The following is a 21,814-nucleotide window of genomic DNA, read 5'->3' on the forward strand; positions in this document are numbered from 1 at the left end:
TAAAGCACATCCTTAAACATTACTGATATCTTGTCTCTCATCCCAAATACAGGGTCTTCAGGGCCTGCCCGGACCCAAGGTAAGGCTGCAAAACATTACATCCTGAAATTTGACTCACATTGTCCCAGGTGCAAGAATTCCCTTCAGTAACAACCTCCTAGCTTTCCAATGTTACTTTTCTTCCATCTTGGTAAGAGAACAAATCCTTCTGATTATTTTCTTGAAGGAAATGGATTAGCAGCTCTCACTATAGAAGCTGGTTGTTCTCTCCAGTTTTCACCCAGAGAGGTGAGAAGCCACTGACTCTTGGATGAGAAAGCAGTTGAAATCTATTGGAGGGGCAGAGGTCGGCACTGCAGGAAGGGCAGCCTGACACACAGTCCTCAGTACCTAAGCTCTAGCTTAAAATTAGCCAAGTTCTGTACCCTGTAAATTCTTCTGTAAAGCCACTCAAGAACTTCCCTGTTCTTGGTGATGAGAAGCTTTCCAATTTCCATCTACCTGTGTTCATGCTTAGCCTGCACCGCTGGCTTGCCTGCTGTAAGACAGTACCTAGATGAAAAGACAGTTGAGTGCAAATGTTCAAGGAGACCTGCATTTTTCCCTCTGACATTCTTGGCAAAGACTGGAAAATGTGGAAAGTGTCTTAATTCTTCTGGTCATGCTTAATATTTGGCTACCAGCACTGTTTGGGTGCTGAAGGGGATGGTCTAGTTACACAGCTATTGGTGTTGCTTGTCTGTAACTCACTACCCACTGCTATCAAATTTCTGGGAAACTTCCATCAGACAGAGGAAGGACTGCACCAGTTTCTCCTTGAGCAGAAATCCACACAGCCCTAAATAGCAGGTGCAATGGGATGTCCGGAGCATGGCAGCTTTTGTTCCATCCCTGCCACCTGTAATGGGTCTTCTTGCAGTGAGGCTTTCAGGTGGGAGGAAGAGCATTTCTATACCCTTTGCAGGCTTGTCAAACATAAGTAACCCTTCCAGGTATGTGCTCAAGCCAGGGATTGTTGTAAGGCAGTGATGCAGGGCTGTGTGGAATCTGGAGTGCTGGTAGAGTGAGCCAGCAACTGGATGTCCTGTCATTGCAGAGGATTACTGCAAGCAGACTTACTGTTTCTGTGCAAGCTTGGGTCCCTGGATGAGTTCCGGTGTGACCTACTCTAGATGGTCCTGCTCTGGCAGGGGGGTTGGACTAGATGATCTTTTGAGGTCCCTTCCACCCTTAAGATTTTGTGATTCTGTAATTCTGATGCTTCTGTTTCGAAATGCAACCAAGATAATGCTTTAAGATGCCTTACAAATAGGAGTGGGGGGAAAAAAGCTCTGTGTCTCATTTTGAATTTATGAAAAAGGGGTATTTTGTTTAATGGTTTGTTGTAGAGAATTTGAAACATACAGTTGGAAATGAATTATTACATTATTTTCCCCCATATTTTGAAACTGGTGCCTGTATATTTACAAAAGCCCGTCCAAAAAAGATTTCAGTGTGATTTTTCTTCAAAGCTGATGGACATGTGTTGTTCACTTCCAATGAATCCACATCTTAAAATGTAAAGCCCCCCTATTGAGTAACTTCTGGTTGCTTATATTTACCTGGCACTCCCTGGAATGGCAGGGAGAGCAACACAGAAATTAGCTCAGCTCCCCTTTGGCTCTTCACCCATCAGGCCTGAATCTCCTCCTACTGCCATTGCCCTAAAATGCTCTGCTCACACTGAGGTCACTTGACTAATGGTGGTTTTCTTCAGGTGGGGCTGGGAGTCAAGCTGAGTGTTGCTCTGTACTCATTCTCCCTACTGCTTCAACGCTCTCTGAAGGGAGGAATGTTTGTTATATAAGTGTTGTTATGGTGGGTTTATTTTCTGCTCCATCCTTCCTTTAGGGGGAAGCAGGGATTGATGGAATGAAAGGAGAGAAGGGCGCCCAGGGTGAAAAAGGAGACAGAGGGCCACTGGGATTACCCGTAAGTATCCAGGAAGCAAGCAACACTTTATGAGCCAGACTTATATCAGCTGTAAAAAGATCCCTCAATAGGAGACGCACGCAGGGATTTGATATGTGAAGTCAAAGAAAGAGAGGAGATATAAATAACTGTGCCTTTGCTTTTTAAACTTAAAGGCTCAATTTCTGTACAGGACCTTAATCTTTGAGATCTGTTAAAGAGATCAGTGATCACTTGAATGCTTCCTGCTTCTGGTAGGATTGGAGAAAACAAGCAATGTCCTTCCTGTGGGTTCTTTGCACTTCAGGGCAATGGGACGAGACCAGGAGCAGAACTCAAAGAAATGTGAAAAAGGAAACACCTTCCTGGCTGTTTGTCTCCTGGGCCAAGCTTTGTACAGAAGCTTGATGTTGTCTGAGTGCATCCAGCTGCTTCACCTAGCCAGTGCTTCCCTCTGACTTCTGCAATGGAAGCAGTGCTTTCCCTGACACGCTGGAAACATGCTGTGTTCCCTCTGTACGTGAACTCAAGACACACTAGACTGGTGTTGGTGTACTGCTTAGCTTAGCAAGAACCAGCTGTGGCAAAATTAGACATTATGGGAGCTGTAGATACAAACGTCCAGACTGTGAAGGTCTCAGCTCCCATGTGCTAAAAGCCTCTTCACCCACTGTCCAAGCTGACAGCTGATAAAGAATTAGTGATAACTTAGTCCCACCTAGCTGCTCTGCCAGCCCCCAACTTCTCCCCTCCTAGAAAGCACTCTCTTGGCTGAGGATACTGCCTGGATACAAGCACTGCCAAGTGCATCCTGTGTCCCGTGTGACTTTGTTGTCCTGTGTGTGATTGCCCAGATCCCTTGTCCCTGACTTTGGCTGAAATGTACATGTCTTTGTAAAACGTTTTCCTCCTTCAGCTGTGCTAGAGGGCAGTTACCTTCTGGGGCCTAGATGACCCTCATCTAACTCTGGGCACTCAAGGGAGGTCATCATGGGTGTATTCCCTGTGGCTCAGTGCAGAGCCAGCAGGGAGAAAGCGATGTTTGCAGGAGGCTCAAATGCAAAGGATTGTGCCTCAGTGAAGCAGAGGGAAATTAAAACCCTGGGCCCATTTTGCCCTGAGACATGCAAATGGAAGCTATCTGTCTAAATGGTTATTCCCTCAACTCTATGTGATATCAGGAGAGGGGAAGGAGGTCTTGGGGACAATCTGAGCAGAAGATGCCCCAGCAATTATCGTGACAAGATCATCAGTGCAACAGGGAATGTACTTCCTGGCTCTGCCACAGCAGTGGGCCTCATGAGAAACCAGGGTCCCTTGGATTTTCACATCCCTCCTCCTGAGCTGTGAAGGGGGCAGGACTGGCTCAGAAATGTCCTCTCAGCAATGTTTTGTGTTTGGATCAACAGCTGGTCAACTACGAAGCACAGTTACTGAGCTGTTGGTAAGATTAGAGAGATGTTGTGGACCTCCTATCCCTCCTCAGAGCTACATAAGTCTCTTCATAAAAAAAATCCATACCTGGTACAATGTAGTTTTGGCCTGTCAAACTAAATGCAATTTTATTAGTAAGTGCCAGACAGGTCCCGAAATATTTCAAAGACAGACTCTGTAAAATCCCACAGCTGGATCTCTTGCCTTTTCATATGTAACTTAGGGCTTGACATCATGCCAGAATTTCAGTACATCTCAGCACTGATTGTCTGCAGTAGCCTCAGGCTCCTCTGACAAGCTGAGGCATTTGTCATACTCAAGTGGAGGAACACTCAGCATTTACATTCTACCACAGCTTTCTCTCCCAACCACTGTCAGGGACAAGCACTGGGCTAGGTAGGCCTTGGGCAAAACCACTGTTAGGACTTAGGATGAAGAAATTTAGGGCAAGATTAAGTGGACAAAAAACTGCCACTTCCTCCGAATCTGGTGAAAATCCAATCTGGTGAAAATCTTTCCTGGTGACACAGGAAATGAGCCACCTGTTTTATGAGCCTCCAAACAGCTGGACAGAGAGTGGAGCAATGGCCTGCAGCAAAGTGCACTGACAGGACCTGGATTCCTGGTAGGAACGTGAACAGCTGATGGCCTAGCCTGCCACTAAGGCAATGCAGGTTTCAGCTCCACTGTCACATTGTCCTCTTCATCACCTGCCACAGAACACCTTCTTCCTCGGGTTTTCTTGGTGGCACTGAGAGGGAAATTCGCATTCTTAAGGGGATCTGAAAGTTGCAAGTCAACATTATGTGTATTCAGTGTTTCTGTGTTTTTGCCTGTAAGTACCATCACCTGTCCTTGAGATCTTATTTTATGTTTATTGCAAGCATATATTTGTCTCAAGTCACTGCTTCACTCACCTCTCCCCTCCCCTTTCCTTTCCCCCTCACCCTGCTCCCTCTCCTCTTGCCTTTTTTTTTGTGAACCCTCCCCTGTCTGTTCAGGGTGCTTCAGGTTTAGACGGCAGGCCTGGACCACCGGTGAGTTCCGTTTCTCCATTACCCTACGTTTCTCCTCCCCAGTATTGTGATTTGTCTTGTCTCTTCCTCCAGAGTCTTGTTTACACCAAGAATAACCTTCTCCAAAGCAGGCATGGGAGGGGAGTTAAGACTGAGAAGCGATATCAAACGCTTCTCTCTTTTGATGCCACCAATCTGTCTGGATCCTGGGATCACAGCTTATTTGTTCCACTTTATCTCAATAACAAGAGGAATGAGGCCTCTGCATGGGTCTGTGCTGCTTGGTTCTCCTGCCCTCTTTATCATGAGGAGTCTCTATCCTGTCATTTCCCATGGTAGCTGCCTTTTTATGACAGTAGCTCTTCAGTTTTGTCTTGGGGATAATGACACCAGTGTACTTTCTCCTGTCAGCAAAAGGCTTTGTGTGCTGTTTGCACACAGGTCTCTTAGGGCTGTCTGCCTTGCCATGGGCTGCAGGTATGCTTACAGGTGTCCCCAGAGCCTGGTGAGCATCTCCTCACAAGGGGAGCAGACCGCCTCTCAGCAGTGGAACGCCATGCAACTTCAGCTGCTCTGCACATGCTTTTCTTAGTCCCAGCTACCTGGGGGTGCAGGCAGTGGGGTGTGTCTAATATGTACGTGAGAGGTACTGACACCCAATAGTGGAGCAGAGGGATGCGAGATTTCTACCTCCTGTTTCTCAGTCACTGTTAGATGTGAAGGAAATAAACTGCCTGAGCCTAAGCTTCTCAGTCTGCCAAATTCAGCATGAGACAAGTAATGCTAACCTGGTTCTGCAAACCCTTCTGCTGTTCTTTGGTAACAGCTGTTAAACAAGGGCCAAGTACTTTTAATCTCTCTGGAGAAAACACGCATAACCCATATACAATCCATGTGGCTGTTTAAAAGGAAGCACCAATTTCTTCTCTTCAGTGTAACTGGAAAGAATTCAGCTGCTCTAACTTCTGAGCAGGGCCTGAGTGGCAGCTTACACCCTCACTTGTTTTGGGGAATTGGAGGTTTAATTTGATAAATGTGCAGGTGAGATCCCGGTGTATTTCATGGCACTAAATGATCTTAAAATGATGTGTATGAGCAGGCAGTTAAGATTTGCATGATGTGGACCCCTGTGCAGGAATCTAAGGAGAGCCTGATTGTCCTCACTTCCTTCCCTGTGTTGAAGTTGGGTGCCACACAAACTGCTTCTCCACTTATACTGTACAGATCTCAGTGTCTGAAAAGCTCTCTTGATCCATGTGAGCCATCCTGCTCTCACCAGAGGGGTGACCCTTGTGACTAAGAATTGTAAGCCCACATTGAAACGTGCCAGACCCTTTTCCTTAGGGTGTTAGAAAAAAAGAAGCTTCCTCCTTTGTATCCTCCTGGAGGGCAGGCAGTGGGCCTCCAAAGCAGCCCTTTATCAAGGCTTCATGAAGGATTTGTAGATCTAGCCCTAAATGGATAGCAAAACTTTTGCCAATCTAAAAGAATATGATGTAGAGTTAGGAAGGTAAATGCCTATCTGTTCTATGTGCACTGCAGATTTGAAGGCTAAGCTTTATCTACGCTGTAGGGTGTGGTCTGGGAGAATTGTTAAGAGACCATCCACCAAGGAATAGGCCCTAACAACTTCAAGCAGTCTATGCAGAGTTGAAAGCACCTGAATCTTTTTCATAGCCAGAGGATGATTGCTTAGCTGCTATATTGCCCATGTTGAAGATAAGCACAATTTCCCAAAGCCCAAGGAAGTCTCAGGAGCACAAGGGAGAAATTTTGTATGCCGGTGGGAGATGGCCCCTGTGCCAAAGGGTTAGCAAGACCTCTGGGTTTTCCTGTTAGCGTGATGGGGATCCTGGTGGAGTGACATAAATGGCAAAAAGGGAACAGAGGGACTGAATGATCCCCCACTTAGTTTTCATCTGTGTACATATGCATCTGCATTCATCTCTGCAGCATGGTGCCTCTCAACTTGCATGACTGACTGGCTGCCTGCCACCAAGTAACCAAACTCTTTCTTTTTTTTTGCTCAAATCAGGGGGAAAAAGAAATTAAGAAGAAAAATAAAATTGCTTATCAAATATCTAAGTGGCCTTTATTCTGCTACAGCTTTCAGCTTTGTCTGATATGAACTAGAGAGAAAAAAAATCCCATCCTGTGGATCTGGTAGAAATACCTGCTGTAATGATTGTCAAGAGAGAGCTTCAAAATGAAAAATAAGACTCTGTAAAATGGTGCTGGTGTGGTCTAACATAGCAGTTCTCATGTTCTTCAAATTGCCTGTAACAACTGCTTCAAACACTGAAAGCTGTAGTGGTGCTAGATGCCTTCCATCACCTGACTGTGCTTCCCAGCTGTGATTTTTTTCCTGAAGGAGCCCCAGTGTCTCCTGGCTTTAACAAAGCTCTTGAATAAAAATGTCCTAATGTCTTTCCCTTCCTACAACTACAGGGTACTCCAGGACCAATTGGAGTTGCAGGACCAGCCGGACCAAAAGGAGAAAGGGTGAGTTTGCTTATGAACTGACCAATGCTTGGTAACTTCTTTGAAAACAACACAACTCTGTGGGATAGAGAAGCTCTAGGTCTTTCTAGAGCTGAAACTGTTCTCTCCGTGTGCATATCAGACCCTCAGCTGGGCCTCTTTGATTTTGAAGCATCTCATCCGTGGGGTTTTTAGGTGCTTTGAAACATGTCCTTAACTTTTCCTGTGCTGCTGTAGCCACCGCTGCTCTGCCTGTTTGTGTTGAATAGGCATGTAACAATTTTCACTCGTCTGTCTCAATTTCAGGGCAGTAAAGGAGATCCTGGAGTTGTAGGACCAATGGGGCCAGCAGGACTTCCTGTAAGTATGAGGGTGCTGGGGATTTGTTGCATGTTTCCTTGCTGTGGCTGATACCTGAAGATGCTGCTGTAATACTACATTTGCAATTTCAGCTAGGTTAGGTGTTAGAGAACCAAGGTTACATGCTTCCGTACACTATGGGAGCAACAGAAAGAGCTTGGTAGCTTCAGATCAGTGGTTCAGAATGGAGTGAATGAAGCTGAAGGGAAGCTGTTAACTTGCCTTGCTGCAAGAAGCTGCATGGGACTCCCAGGATACATATCTTAGTCCAAAATGCTGCTTTTCAGCACATCTGCTCTGTTTAACTTTCCACAGCTCGGGCACCTGCCTTCCTCCTGTCTGAGAGGGCCCTGTCTTGTCATTGCAGTGACAAAAGTTGCCTTCTCTACTGTTTGGGGTTACTTTTTGCAGAATAGGGCCAGTGTTGGAACTCTGGTTTTGTTGTTTAACCTGAAAAAAGGAAGTTTACTGCTTTTCTCAGGGACTGCGTTCTCTGAACTAGTTTGTTTTTTATCTGAAGAGCCCTTAGAGGAGTAGCAGTCATGTTAGAGCCCAGATGGTCTCACGGTGGTGAAGAAGTAGTCTGCTAGAAAAGTTATTTCATCTGTTTTTTTGAAGCCATAGAGCAACTGGAAAAAACAAACTCCTGGACACACATTCCTTTTTTGAGTGGGAATACAACAGGGCTCACTTGCTCTAAAACCTTTCTTTTCACATTGATGTATTTCAGGGTTTACAAGGTCTGCCTGGTGACAAAGGAATCCGGGTAAGTTACCAGGCAAACTTCTCGTATTTAGTTACTAACATCTTCACATGGTGACAGAGTGGTTAACTCCTTGAGCAACCAGGAGTAGCTGGCATGTGATTCTGGCTGCTGGACCTTCCTGTGCATAATGTTACAAACTCATATTTTAGAAGGTGATACCTGTAGCTCTTACAGTCCTCTGGGCCACTGTGGTACATCCACCTGAAGGCTATTGGAGGGATTTTCTAATGTGTTCATTGTTGATGTAGCTCTGTTCTCACTGAAGCATGGGACTTCATGTCTACTGGAGTTAGGCCAGTCTGGCATGCCTTGGGAAATCCTGCTTATCTGTTTACTCATGTGTGTAGGGATTCCCATGAGAATGAACTGAGGTGGAGCCAGCAAATTATAGTACGTTGCTTTTAAATTTCCCCCGAAGCATGAAAATGAAGGTTGCCTTCCAGCAAACGATCCTCCAGAGAATCTGGAAGATGGAAATTTGGAAAAGTTAAATTCAATTCTCCTACCTTAAAGAATCAGACATGAAGTCTCCTCAGACACTGTCCTGAGTGGATGTGATGGGGAAGAGTTGGGTCGAAAGCATTAACGTGAATGGCTGCTGCCTTTCTCTCATACCACCTGTGTTAGAGAAAGATGAACGTTACTAAAAATGCCTGCTGAGAAGTTCTTTGCTTTTTCATCAGGGTTTTCCACAATGTGTGGAATTTCTTTCCTTTTAAGGCTCTGAGTCTTTTTGATAAAAACAGTTGAGAGCTATAGATGAGGATAACTTATCTTTGGAAATAGAAATGACTTCTGGATTCAAGTCTTTGTAAGATTATGATTGTATAAAGATATCAAGGAGTTCAATATAGCACATACCTATGTGTCTATATATGTACTCACATGTGTAGCTTCTCTTCCTAAGACTCTGGTATCACCTAAGTTTATCTGAAATAGGGAAGTTTCATAGTGCATGTGCCCATGCGATGATTTCACTGTATGAACTTGCTTTTGAAACATAAGAGAGAGTACTCAGTCCTCCATCTGCAATGTATTTCTGCCCTTACTCTGCACAGAACAGGCTGTTTTGGAAAGCAGTAGCCAACTGGTATCTTAAACTAGGGGAGAAAGGTCCACATTTCATGGAAGCTCCAAAGTTTTCTCCTTTTTCAATCACTGCATTTCTGGCTTTGCTTCTTAACCTCCTCTTCACTAAGATGCATTTTGTTTTGTTTGTGTGGCTTCTAAACTAAAAATAACTTTAACAGAATTCCTAGACTTTTTCAGTTGGTTTTTAAACTGGGTGTTTTATTTCAAAGCAGGATCTTTCATGAGCTGTAGGTAGAATTTCTCTGAGTTCTCACATAAAGGCAAACGAAACTGGAAGAAACAGTACCCTCTTTGAGAGGATGGGTTGGAAAGCACACGTGGGAAGTTTTGGTGGCTCCTTGAAGCATGCAGCCACATCACCTCACTGCAACCAACATTCTGAAATGGGAAAGTGTCAGAACCTTCAGAATATAAACAGGCAAGAGCAATAACTTTGCAGGTGGGATCCTTGAAAATACTACTTTTCCCACAGAGTCTTTATACAAGAGTTTCCCCTCACTTATGCTCCCCTTCAGAGATTGTGAACTGGTCAATACTGCTAACAGCAGCATGGTTTGGGGGCAGCCCCTTTATACAGCTGTTTTGTCCAGATGCTTCCATCCCTTTGAAGTCACTAGAGCAAGCATTACTGAGCAGAATGGGACACAGTGCTGGGTCACAGGTTTTGGTCTGCAGCCCCCTGTCCCTAGGGGAGCACCAGGTCTTGCTTACAGTCGGACACACGGCTTCTGCCTCAGAACCTCCTCAGAAGTCTGGGACTATCTCTACGAACCGGCAGAAAGAACGGTGGAGGCAGTTCAGCCACGAGACTTCAAAATGAACAAGAAAGCTGTGAGGGGAAAAAGAGAAGGCAGCACTCTACTCTGACCTGTTCCACAACACCCACCTCTCTGGAAGGGGGAGATGCACTCTCTCAGCATCAGCATGCATAGCAATTGAATATGAACATTTGCAGTGCTGAGCATGTTAAAAATGAGATTCCACTTCGCTAAGTTCCCAAATAGTTGGCCAAAGTCCTCTCTGTTAACTTTAGGTGGAGCAATGCTTTCTTTAAACCCCAGAAATGCTCCTGCTGCCCTATGTTTGGAGTGAGAGTACAGCAAGGCTGGGCATGGGGACAGGCAGAGACAGCATCATGGCACTGGGTCATGGTGAGAACAGATGGTCTTTCAAGCAACCCAGCTGAAAAAGTGCAAACCCTGACCTTGTGCTACCTAGCTGATATCTTCACTGTTATTTTAATGCCTGTGTTTTTTTTTTCTTGTGTGTATGTGTGTCCTCCTCGCTCCTACAGGTCCACCTTTGTCCCCTTTATCCCTTCCTCCTCTCCGCCTTTCTTCCTGGTCCTTCCTCCTTCCTCCAGAGCAACCCATGCTGCATTTTCCTGGATTATCCTCTCTGTTCCAGTGCTTGGTTCTGGGTGACTTCTCCTCATTACCTCGCCTCTCCTCTCCCATCCATTTCTCTTGCCAGCTTTGGGTTTAACACTTTTTTTTAAAGAAGAAACAGCAGCTTGTGCTGTCTGATTTTTATCCCTTAATTCCTTTAACCCTCCCCACAAGCACCCTAAATTCCATTCCCTGTGCAGCAGCCCCTTCCCCTGTTTTATGCTCAGCAGCTTTGAGAATTTCCTCTGTAACACTGGAAGATTTGGTATAGATTCAAGTGCCAAATACCCATGCCATGTCTTGCCTTGGCTGACTTACTTAAGGGTGGGATGTATCTTTGGTGAGGAGGAGAAACAGGGCATCTGGGCTTCGCTCTGTGCCGTTTGTGCTTCCTTTCATTGGCCAAATGCTGCTCTGGCACAAGAGAGCAAGCCTTCTCCTTGGTTATGGTTTTGTTAGTAGTGATTCCTTCTTGCCCTGGCTCTGGTGTAACTCAGCCTGTAGCCTGCAGGGAAATTGTAATGTCAAGCCACAGTAAGGATGGCACCATCCTGGGCTGTGTGTCTGTGCTGCCAACCGAGGAGGCTGATGCCCAGGCACTGCGCCATGGCTGTGGTGATTGGCACCTGTCCCTTCCCTAACAGAGTTTTCTGGGGGAGCCCTCTCAGAGCATCCCCAAGGACAATCAGGCTGTGCAGACTGCCAAGGCTGAGAACTTCCTTCATCCTCTGCCTCTTTGCTATTTAGCAATGGTGACGCACACCAGTGCACAAACCACTGTAAGACTCAGGCAAGCACACTTGTGCAAGTGAAGGCTTTGCTGCTCTGGGATACAGAAATAATCTTACACCTTTAAAAAATAAAACACTCCTCCCCTCCAAAAAAAAAAAGAACAACCTGAAAAAAACACCCCAGCTTTTAAGGAAGAGGTCAGTAACTCCTGGTGGCAAACACAGTGGTCATTAAACAGTTTAAGCAAAAGCTTTTAAAAACATTCCCACAAGTGAAAATGTCTTTGAGAATTCAGAGTGAAAAGAAGAAAAGTAAAGCCAACACAGGCTGGCTGTGCCAGCAGTACCTTCCACTGTAGCAGCAGGGGCCTGCTGCGAGTCCTGCCCCCGAGGCACCGGCTCCTGCCCTGTGGGCTCAGAGCAGAGCAGGGACGCCAGGGACGAGGCAGCAGGTGAGGACTGGCCCCTCCTGCCCCCTGGGCTCAGCCAGTTCTCCCCTGGTGCTGCACTCCCTGAATGTACACTACACTGAGTGTAAGGGAAGCACAGGTAGTCTTGGCAGGATGGAGGAGGAGTAGGTCTGTACATGGAGCCCCGAGGCACTGTAACCCCTCTGGTGCACAGCCCTCACAGCCCAGCAGTAGGGGATTTCAGCAAGGGTCTCTGTGTTTGTGCTGCTAAGTCACAGTCAGTAGCTCCATATGGTGGTTTTCACTTAACATCTCAAAGGGAGATTTCTCTTCTTTTAAAATGTTTCCTAAATGTTTATCTTTTTTAAAAACTATGGCTGACATTTGTTTGAAATGGATGATCCTAAAGCTTTTGTGTATTCTGTTTTTTTTTTCTTGGACTAAACTATTATTTACAGGGGGAGAGGGGCAAGAAAGGCTCTAGAGGGTCTAAAGGGGATAAGGGAGACCAAGGAGCGCCTGGATTAGATGCACCCTGTCCGTTGGTATGTTCTGTTTCCTCAAATGTATTGTTTTAAGAATCGTTGATGGGGAAGAAAGAAGGAAATGATAACATAAATAATGGTCTTGCAGAAGTCCAAGATGAGGCCCAGGCCCAGCCCAGCTGCCAGTGCAGCCGGTGGCAGAGCTGCCCGTTGCAGCACTCGGGCTGCTGGGGGACCATGGTTACATTCCTTCCTCTTCCGCAGCTCACAGAGGTTTGGTGTACATGGGGATATCCCATGTGCTGGGAGCCCAGGGTGATCTCCTTTGCGGAGTGAGCCCTGTGTCTCCTTTGCTGCTGGTTATGGCTCTTCTCTGGAGAGGCTTGGTGTCAGCAAAACCTGAATGCAGGTTTCCTTGCCTTGGAAGAACAGCCAGCTGATGTGATCACCTGAGAGCAACACAGGGCACTCGAGCTGCATCACCCAGAGGGAAAACCAATCTCAGTTATTCTACATGGGAGATATATATATTCTGTCAAAATATATTGTCTGTAAATCTAGACGAATAAATATAGCAATATGTATACATTTTCATCTAACCCATATACAATATGCTGCAGCAAACACTACCAGAAATCTGTAGTAGTGCCCTAAATCCCAGGAGTACTTGTGCATCACCCACCTAGAAATCCAGCTGTTGGGTTTCCTAGGGAGGATGGGACGAATGGATGATTTCAGAACGGAGCAAACACCATTCCCATCCTCTGTTTAGCACAGAGAAGTATCTCCTGGCTCGCAGACTACAGAAAAACAGAGAGGCAGCTGCTACTGCTGATCATGCAGGCAGAACTGGAACAGAAAACATGGCCCACCTGTACTCTGAGTGTGCAGCAGAGTGCCCTGCGACGGTCCCAGCGGGTCACTGGCCTCTCCTCCCGTGACACGGAGGTGACTGGCATTAACTGAAATAACGATAGTGGTTGATTTCATAAACAGGGTCTCCGAGGTTTTAAAGGCGAGAAGGGTGAGCCAGGGTTACCCGGGCTGGACGGCCTGGATGCCCCATGCCCATTGGTATGGCCTACCTTCCCTTTCCTGCATGCTTGTTTGCTCTTTGTGCCCTGGTTGTTATTTGCTGATACCTCCAAGTAGCTGCATGCCCTAGAAACACCTGGCAATCCCTTCCTCACCTGTCTCCATCCCATCTTCCCCACGCTGCTGTCATCAGACCTGGGCCCTTCCCCTCCCACAGTGACTCCCAGCTGCCCTCAGCGTTACTCGCGGTGTGAGGCAAAAGGGAATGAGAATGCCAAGTCACTTACAACTGCTGCCCTTTTTGCCTTCACTTTGAGAACTTTCAGCAGACTAACATATGAAGAGCTGCCCCTGCACTGGCTTGGCTTTCTGGCAAGGAGCTGTGATACTGCTGTCCTTAGTTAACTGTTTTTAAGTGCTCCTAGGTGGCTCGTGCAGCCCAACACCGCTCATAGTAGCTCAGCCATTCTAGACATTAACATGACCGAAAACAATGGTTTGCCTGTTATCAAGCCCATGTGAAACACATTACCTGGACATTTATCTCCTTCGATTCCTGATGGAGGATTCCTATTTGTGAGTTGCCCCAGAAGTCCAAGTGATACTGATATAGCATCCAAGAAACTCTAGTTTTGAATTGCCTGTTTCCAGATATCCACCTTACTCAACTATTAAAGGGTGATTATTGTTATTAGTGTCTCATTGAACCTGACTAGTATAGGACAGAAATATTCAGGAACACTTAAAACTTGGCTGATTTTTAAGTATCTCATTAAACATCACCAATCTATTCATTTACTCTGAGATTTTCTGGAGATGTGACATTCAGGTGAGGTTTTTGCTCCCTGCAGCAGTCTAAATGACTCCATAATATGTTGAAACTTGTACTCCCCTGCCCTTCCAGCCCCTGTTTTGCATTACTAGGTTTGCTTGAGGAAAATCATTCCAAGTTTTATGCTCACTTAAAGGTGTTTGATGCCATTTATCATTTAGACTATAGAATATCAATTAGCTCAATTCGCTGGGAAAAAAAAAAAGTGCCCAAAGGAAGAAGTCATACTTAGTTTGGAAGGTTTGCTTAGTTCCCTGAGGAAGCCAGCCCTGGAATTGCCATTCTAAGCCTTGGTTATTTGACCTTTGTGAAGAGCCACCACAAATCTTCCTTCCAGCTATCCCTCCTTTGGGGGCTGCCATTGTCTCCTTGGGGCAGGGCTGTAACAGCCGCCACTTGGAAACTCTCAGTTGCTGCTCTGTAAATTCCAGCTAACAAACAGAAACTCTTCTGCAGTCCCACAGGTGAAATAATACCTGCCCAGAACAGTCCACAAAGGAGAGGAAACACCGAGCCGTGTGTTTCGCCTCCTGCTGATAGCAGCCAAGTCTCTATGGAATAAGTTTTGGCTCAATAAGGCTCCTGATTTAATGAGTGCAAGGATCCCACCAGTGCCCTGGTGGATGACATTTCATGTTCTGTCTCTGGGTCAGGACTCGCCCTGCATGGCTGTGGTAGGATGTGTGCTGCTTTTCCATACCTATTTTTGTTATGGGAAACTTGCCAGAAAATCTGTTGAAATACAGATGCCGTTATTTTTTATAGATAGTGTTCTGGCATGCAAACTAGTTTGGGAACGTGAATAAGCATGGTTTTCGATCCAACTAGGTTAAAAGCTCAGCATCCAGCTGACACAGCCCTGTGTGTAGCTTGTGGAGGCTGTGAACTAATGCTTCACCCATCTGAGATACGTGGAAGGAGATAGCTGGCACTAACAAGCATGTGGCGCTTCCGTTCTTGGCAAATCCACCTGCAACAAACACTTCCTTGTGACCCTGGTCTTCCTTTGATCCTGCAGCTGTAACCCCCTGCCCTCCCCTTCCTTCACACACCTAACTTCCCATCTCCTCCTGCAAGGCACCACACCAGCCATCCCTCCCACCATCAGCGTACCAATGGGAGCGTCACCATCTGCCCACCCGTTAACCCGCACCTCAGGGTTTCCACGGTGTGGGGATGGGGGGAGGGGGATGAAATACCATGAGGAGGCCACAGTCTAAAAAACTGCATTCTAAACCATATGGTTGTAGCATCACGGCAGCATTCGTTTCCTCAGTCCCTGGGAAGTCTGTCCCCTGTAAATAGTTTATTTCTCAATATACTACATGCATTTGCTTTTCTGTTTGGTGTTTGCCTCTCCCCTTCTCCAGTGGGATGATACACACTGCAGATCTCTCACACAGTACTTGAAGAAGTGAGAACCGAGCCCTTTGAAGGAAGAAATGTGCCTGCATTGTGCCTTGTACAATTTCACTCCCTGCTCTTGAGCTGTCCTGGGAAGTAGCAATAATCCCTGAACCTGGCACACAGCTGATGGGACAAAAGGAGCTGCAGTAATTCACAAAGGCACTTCCCAACCATTTAGTCTCGGCCTTTAAAGTGCCCAACCTTCCTCAACATTAAATGATAAAATAAAGTTTAAAATGCCACTTTCCTCCTTGGGACATGGAGCCCAAGACTCCAGGGCAGCAGAAGCACATGGGGATTTGTGCAGACACCTCACTGACTTTATGGAGGAAAAAAGTCCCTCTTGGGGAGTCAGCTGAGACACCCCCAACCAGGACAGGGCCTGCCCAGCTGCTTGCCTTCCTAATTTCCCTGGGGCAGGATCTCCTTGGAGGCAAAAGAGGACAGCTGGGCAATCTCTCATGTGATAAAGCAAACCCTTTAACAAAGAGGGCAGAAAGGAAAGGGAGGGTATTTTTCACATCCCACTCAGGATCCAAGGTTAGTGCTGCCTCGGGGTTTGCTTGTAGCCTCAGCATTAGAGGGTAATGCCTGAGGACATAGGCCACCCGTCTCACTGCCAGCTTCTTGCCTTATTTTTCTGGCTCAATGGGACCCCCTCTGTTCCCCCTCCCTTTAGGGAAGCCTGCCTAAACACCTTCCTCAGTGAGGAACGACAACAAGCCTACAGACCTCCTGTCCATGAGCCTGCAGGCAGCCCCCTTCTTCAGCCCCAGTCCTTGCTTCAAGCTACACTGGTTCTGCCAGCCAGAAGCCCGGGTCACTACAAAGGGATGAGGAATATCTTTCAGACTATTCCTCCAGCCCTGGTTCAGACTGTTTGTTGCAGCTGTAACAGTTAACCCACTCCTTCTTTCCCTGATCTCTGCATTTTTTTTTTTGTGAACTAAACTGCTATTTTGTTTGCAGGGAGAAGATGGCCTTCCAGTTCAAGGCTGCTGGAATAAGGTAAGATAGCCCTGGAAATGCTGTGACTGTGCTGAGCTGGCACTGCTACAAGTCCTGCTAATACTTTTCAGTGTCTGGCTAGCAGCAAAAGAAGGGTGGTAGCATGCATGGGATTTCCAGGACTGTGCAAGCAAAACAGGCTAGAAGGAGGAGAGTTGTATTAATAGTCTTTGAGCTGCCTGGCCTTGAAGTGCATTGATACTGGCCCCAAAACCAGCTTTCCATCTGGTGCCTCTGATGCCAGAGGGCAGGAGCTGGCACAGCCCAGGTGGCCTTCAGCAGAGCAGGCAGCCCAGCTCCTGCTCCCGGTGCCCCTGCTGAGGGCTGTAAGGGATCTCAGCTGAGATCCAGGACCATTTCTTTTCCTCCTGGAGACCCCAGAGACAGTTTCCATAATGCTGTCCCACTGTCCTTCCACCCATGAAGTGCTTCTTCCCCTGCTGAGCTGCCACTAACCACTGTGGGTGAATCGTTGCTAACACCCGTTTATGTTTTCTTTTGCAGTGATGATTCTAACCCTGGACTGGCCTCTGTGTGTTACTGTACATAGAATATTTATTTTTATACAGTGTTCTTCTCTGGAATGCCAAAAGTTATGCATTTTTACAAATTATCAAAAAGCTGCATATTTTTTGTACAGAAAGCCCTAGATGTCCCCTCTTCCCTGTTTGTCAGTTCTTGGTATAATTCTGTGTCTGCATTATGCTTGTTTTGTCATAGAGTACAGCTGTAATATTTACGTGATGTTTGTGCACACGTGATGAATATAGGAACTAAATAAATTATTGCATTAAAAGTGCCCAAAGGAACTGCCCTGTATAGAGTGAAAGGTAATTTTTCAAGCTGGAATCATTCAAGGCTATTTCAAAACGTTATGTATTTTATATTAAAGTGAAATATTAGCAGTTTAGTGGTGATTAAATTAAGGTGTTGCTGAAAAAAACCTCACAGTAGCCACTGTACACTGGGAATGTAGAGATTCTGTGATTAATAATTATCAAATGATACCTGTTTCCTGATCAGATTGGGCAGGGAGCCTCTACAAAGAGAATAGTAGTCTTTTGCCTCAGGCTAAAAGCGAGCACCTCCCATGAGCTGCAATAACTCTCTTGCCCTGGTCAGCAAGAAATTCTAACACCTTTCTAAATAGTAGGCCTGCCAGTAGCTTAATTCAAGCCTCATTTAAAATTGAGCGTATGGCAGAATAGCTCAATGATGCCCTAATTAATGTTTATTAGAGAAATCAACCCCCACGGATTTTTAAATGTTAACCAAAGGTCTTATGCAAATTTGCAGAGTGTGTCATTAGAATCTGCACATGTACATCTCAATTACCCTCCGTGCCCTACCTTTGGTGATGTCTCAGAAGGTACCCACCCACAGAAATTACACTGTCAGACCACAACAAACATCATAGAATCATAGAATGGTAGAGGTTGGAAGGGACCTTTAGAGATCATCTAGTCCAACCCCCCTGCAGAAGCAGGTTCACCTAGATCAGGTCACATAAGAACATGTCCAGGTGGGTCTTGAAGACCTCCAAGGAAGGAGACTGCACAACCGCTCTGGGCAGCCTGTGCCAGGGCTCCCTCACCTGAACAGTGAAACAGTTTTTTCTTATGTTGAAATGGAACTTTCTGTGTTCCAGCTTCATCCCATTATCCCTGTACTGTTACTAGGTACAAAAGAAAAAAGGGATGTCCCAACCTCCTGACACTCACCATTTAGATATTTGTAAATATTAATGAGATCTCCCCTCAGTCTTCTCTTCTCCAGACTAAACAGCCCCAGTTCCCGCAGCCTTTCCTCATAAAGAAGATGCTCCAGTCCCCTGATCATCTTGGTGGCCAAGTGAATAAATAAATCACAATGTATTTATTCTTAGAAAATGAGCAAAGGAGTAGAAGCCTAAATGTAAACCACATCCTCCTCCCTTGGCCCTTCATGTAAGAGGGGCTGACATCTGTGCCTCGGAAGTGTCAGGGGATGGAGAGAAGCTGTCAGTAGTTAAAGATGCCCCCAGAGCAGGAATTGTTAGCTGGCCTGACCCAGGGTTGTCCTGTGTAGTGCCAGTGTTCAGCAGGAGCTCAGCCCCATCTGCCCCACCAGCACGGTGTGGTTCCTGCCATGGTTCCTGCCATAGGGATCACAGGCTGTGCTCACAGCAGCTTCTGGCCACAGCAAGGCCAGCTGATGTGCGCACGGCCACCACTGTGGTCACCACCGTCTCCTACACTCGACTGTTCAACCCCCTGCTCAACTCTTCATCTGGTTACAAGCTCTTCAGTAGTTGGTTTTTTTCCAGCCAATTCTGTGCAGGCTTTTTAGCACCATTGGAGTAAAACAAGCGAGTAAAGGATGTGCTTCTCCTGTACGTGGAGGAAAAGGCCTGCCAGGGGCTGCCCAAGGCTGTGAGCCCAGCTCCTGGCTGTTGCAATCCAGTTGTCACCTCGCCCTTTCAGACATTTATTGAACTCCTCTAAAGCCCAGTGAGGTTTCCACCACCCTGTGTCCCTCACCTCCCCATCCCATGGGCTGTTCCCAACTCAGATTGCTCTCCCAGTTGGGAAGCTCCTTTCAGCTTTCAACCTAAACTACCTCATGGTATTTACAACTGTTTCTTCTTATGCCAACATTGTCCTTTGGATGAAACTCTTCCATGCATGACAATTTCATGAGACACTCAGGATAGCAGAGCTGACATGCCACAGAAAGAAAAAGAACTGCAAAGCAGCAAGGTATTCCCATTGGGTTCCTCAGCAATGTCCCCCATTGATGTTAGAGCCAGGTCCCTGTTAGGAGGCTTTGCAGCTGTGAAGCACAGCTAATTGGCACAGCACTCATTTAAAGGAATGACACACAACCCCTGCTTTAGTTGCACACCTGTTAAACACAACCCAGTTGCTGAAGACCCACCCAGGTGCTGTGATGGTGCCTGGGTTGTAGAAGGTTATGGTGGTAGCAGCAGTGAGTTTCTGCTCTGGTCTTCAAGCACTGGGCCCATAAGGTAGGTAGGCTGAGTGCTTCAGCCTCTCTAAAAATGCTGGCAATGTTTAATCCTCAAAAATATACAAATCCCTGGGAGAACCTATCAATGCCTCCTGTTCCCTTTAGTGTCTGCAGCAGGTTTTTAATGGCTTCTTACGGCTGTACTTGCATGGGATTGTCTGTGCCTGGGTTTGATCTAGAAGCAAATAAGGGGTAATCTGTTATCTTGTCTTAACAAAGCTACTGGAAGGGAAAGGAGTCTGGAGATGACATTGCATCTGTTTTATTTCTTGGGCTGCTTTTAACTGATAGATTTGTGAGAGAGAAAGCTTTTGCCTGGGGCACAGGGGACCTTGAAATGCAATTGCCATAACTCTTGGAAGTACCTGACTCACTGAAGCTCTTGACTTACTCCATAGCAAACCCCAAGAGGCTTTGGTGCCACAACTTCCACAGGGCTTGGCTGTATTCTGTTAGCAAAGCACATGCTGTCATCCTTAACTGCCTCTTTCTTATTCACTATCTCAGCTCCTGTTGTTCATAGCACTGGCTTGGCTTTAAATTCACTGCTAAACTCTAAAGCTGCTTTTTGTGGGCAGCACAATTCATGACCTGTTTCATGCTCTCTGTTCTAAGACTCGTTTAATGTCTCCCTTTGAGTGCACTTAAAAGCTGAACTTAATTCAGAAAAAAGCATTTAAAAACCTTTCTGAGAAGGATGTTTTGGAGGAGAGTCTACTGACTTGAGAACTTGTTTAATTTTTACTTTCACTGGCAAACCAGCAGCTCCTTTTGCATCTTGGCAAAAGGGATTGACAGACCTTCAGCTGTGAAGAAAACACAGTTCTTGGGCCTAATTCTCCATGGTGCTGAGGTAGTTGATTCCCAGCCTTCTCTGGGAAGCAGGCACTGAAGGAGGAGTGCCCACCTAAATGCTTTTGTGAGCTCTGTCTGCACTGCTGGGCTGGGGGCTGATGGGGCAATCCCACAGCCTCTGCTAGCTTTGCCTCTGCTGGGCTGTGTGTACAGGTCACTTGCAGCTGCACTGAGGCAGAGAAGACAACCGATGTAGCGCTGGGGAAAAGCACGTAGGAGATACTGGTTACCTGTCCAAAAGGTCAGAAAGTGGTGACAAACATTCTCTGTGGTTGCTGCAGGCCACAGCCCGTTGGTTTTTAGCTGAAGTAGGTTACTGTCTCAGATGGCTGTTCCTACAGCCCCTGGTATTGATGCAATCTCGTCAGCCACTGGGGATAAACCCACAGTTGCCACTCAGTGAAATTCCACTGATGAGCAGCTCTTACCAAAAATGAGGGCCTTGCATTTCAAGAGAAACCCAAAGGGCAGAAGCTGGGTTTGCACCAGGGTTCGTCCCCACTAAAACCTGTAACTGGGCTGTTGTCACTGTTGATGACTCTTTCTCTTGCCTGTATGTTTTCACATGAAACCATTTGTCTGCCACTTCAAGGGTCAAACTCCTTGGCTGATAGCCAAAAAGTGAGACAAGTTGGAGGGTGGAGAAGCTGGGGGATGAAAGGAGAAGGAGGACCTTCCTGAAGATTGGCTGGAGATGTTTTGCAAGTCCTCTCCCTGGAGCTTGGGAAGAGTTCTTCAAGTGCACACCAGGAATGTGTGCCCAGATGCTGCCCGCTGGGGCTGCGGGAGCATGGCGTGCCAAGGCTGGCTGCTGCTCTCTTGGGCCTCTCCCGGGGGCCAGTGACAGGGCCTGAAAATGACACCATTTATATTCTTTTTCTTTGGTCATTTTCACTTCATTCTCTTATTGTGGTCACACTCTTCAGATGAAGAATTAGGCTTGTTTTCCAGCAGCTGCTGCATGAATGAGCACAAGACACAGACAGTATTTCTGTGGGGGGACCCTTTGATCCAAGGAAGAAATCGTTCTTCAACAACTGCCTTTAGGAAAATGAGTGGCACCCCCTGCTCTGTGTTCAGTTCACAGAGCTGCTCAGAGAGGACATGATAAAAGTTTTTGCTACCGTTTCTGGATGACAAACTTCCACCTGTATCGTTGATGATTCCATCTTTAACCTTTTCATCGTAAACCTTCTCCTGAGAAATGATAATGACCTTTTTTATTGTCAAAAAGAGAAAACCATACTGGATTCTGAAGGCATGAAATATCATGTCAGACGAGGAAAATGCAGAGCATGGAAAAAATTGTGTTTCACTGAATAATTCCTTTGGTTCCTGTACTTCTGCTCTGGCCTCCACCACACATGCTGGGTGTATTTTGTCTGGAGAAATATTATTCTGCTGGCCCATCAGGCGCTTTTTGTGAGTACCTCCAGATGGAAATAAGGATCATGAGGCTTAAATTCCACTGTTCCCTGTTTTAATACATTCACAGAAGGAAAACAAAGCTTTGGCCGAGTGCAGAGGGGTGCAGAGGATGTTCCCCATCTGCCTG

The 21,814-nt window shown here is 46.4% G+C and overlaps 1 protein-coding gene across 3 annotated transcripts in view; it reads left to right on the forward strand.

Moving 5' to 3' along the window:
- LOC104555574 (collagen alpha-1(XIII) chain) overlaps nucleotides 1-17,159 on the forward strand; it is a 56,544-nt gene extending 39,385 nt beyond the window's left edge. For all 3 annotated transcript variants that reach the window (XM_062001289.1, XM_062001290.1, XM_062001291.1), the window contains 9 exons: nucleotides 53-79; nucleotides 1,891-1,971; nucleotides 4,386-4,421; nucleotides 6,849-6,902; nucleotides 7,188-7,241; nucleotides 7,972-8,007; nucleotides 12,087-12,173; nucleotides 16,357-16,395; nucleotides 16,900-17,159. In XM_062001289.1, the coding sequence (XP_061857273.1) occupies nucleotides 53-79; nucleotides 1,891-1,971; nucleotides 4,386-4,421; nucleotides 6,849-6,902; nucleotides 7,188-7,241; nucleotides 7,972-8,007; nucleotides 12,087-12,173; nucleotides 16,357-16,395; nucleotides 16,900-16,902 (417 nt within the window). In that variant the 3' untranslated portion in view covers nucleotides 16,903-17,159. The remainder of the gene's footprint in view (nucleotides 1-52; nucleotides 80-1,890; nucleotides 1,972-4,385; nucleotides 4,422-6,848; nucleotides 6,903-7,187; nucleotides 7,242-7,971; nucleotides 8,008-12,086; nucleotides 12,174-16,356; nucleotides 16,396-16,899) is intronic.
- The last annotated feature ends 4,655 nt before the right edge of the window (nucleotides 17,160-21,814 follow it).

The sequence above is a fragment of the Colius striatus genome, chromosome 8, assembly GCF_028858725.1.
Source record: "Colius striatus isolate bColStr4 chromosome 8, bColStr4.1.hap1, whole genome shotgun sequence".
Classification (NCBI taxonomy): domain Eukaryota; kingdom Metazoa; phylum Chordata; class Aves; order Coliiformes; family Coliidae; genus Colius; species Colius striatus.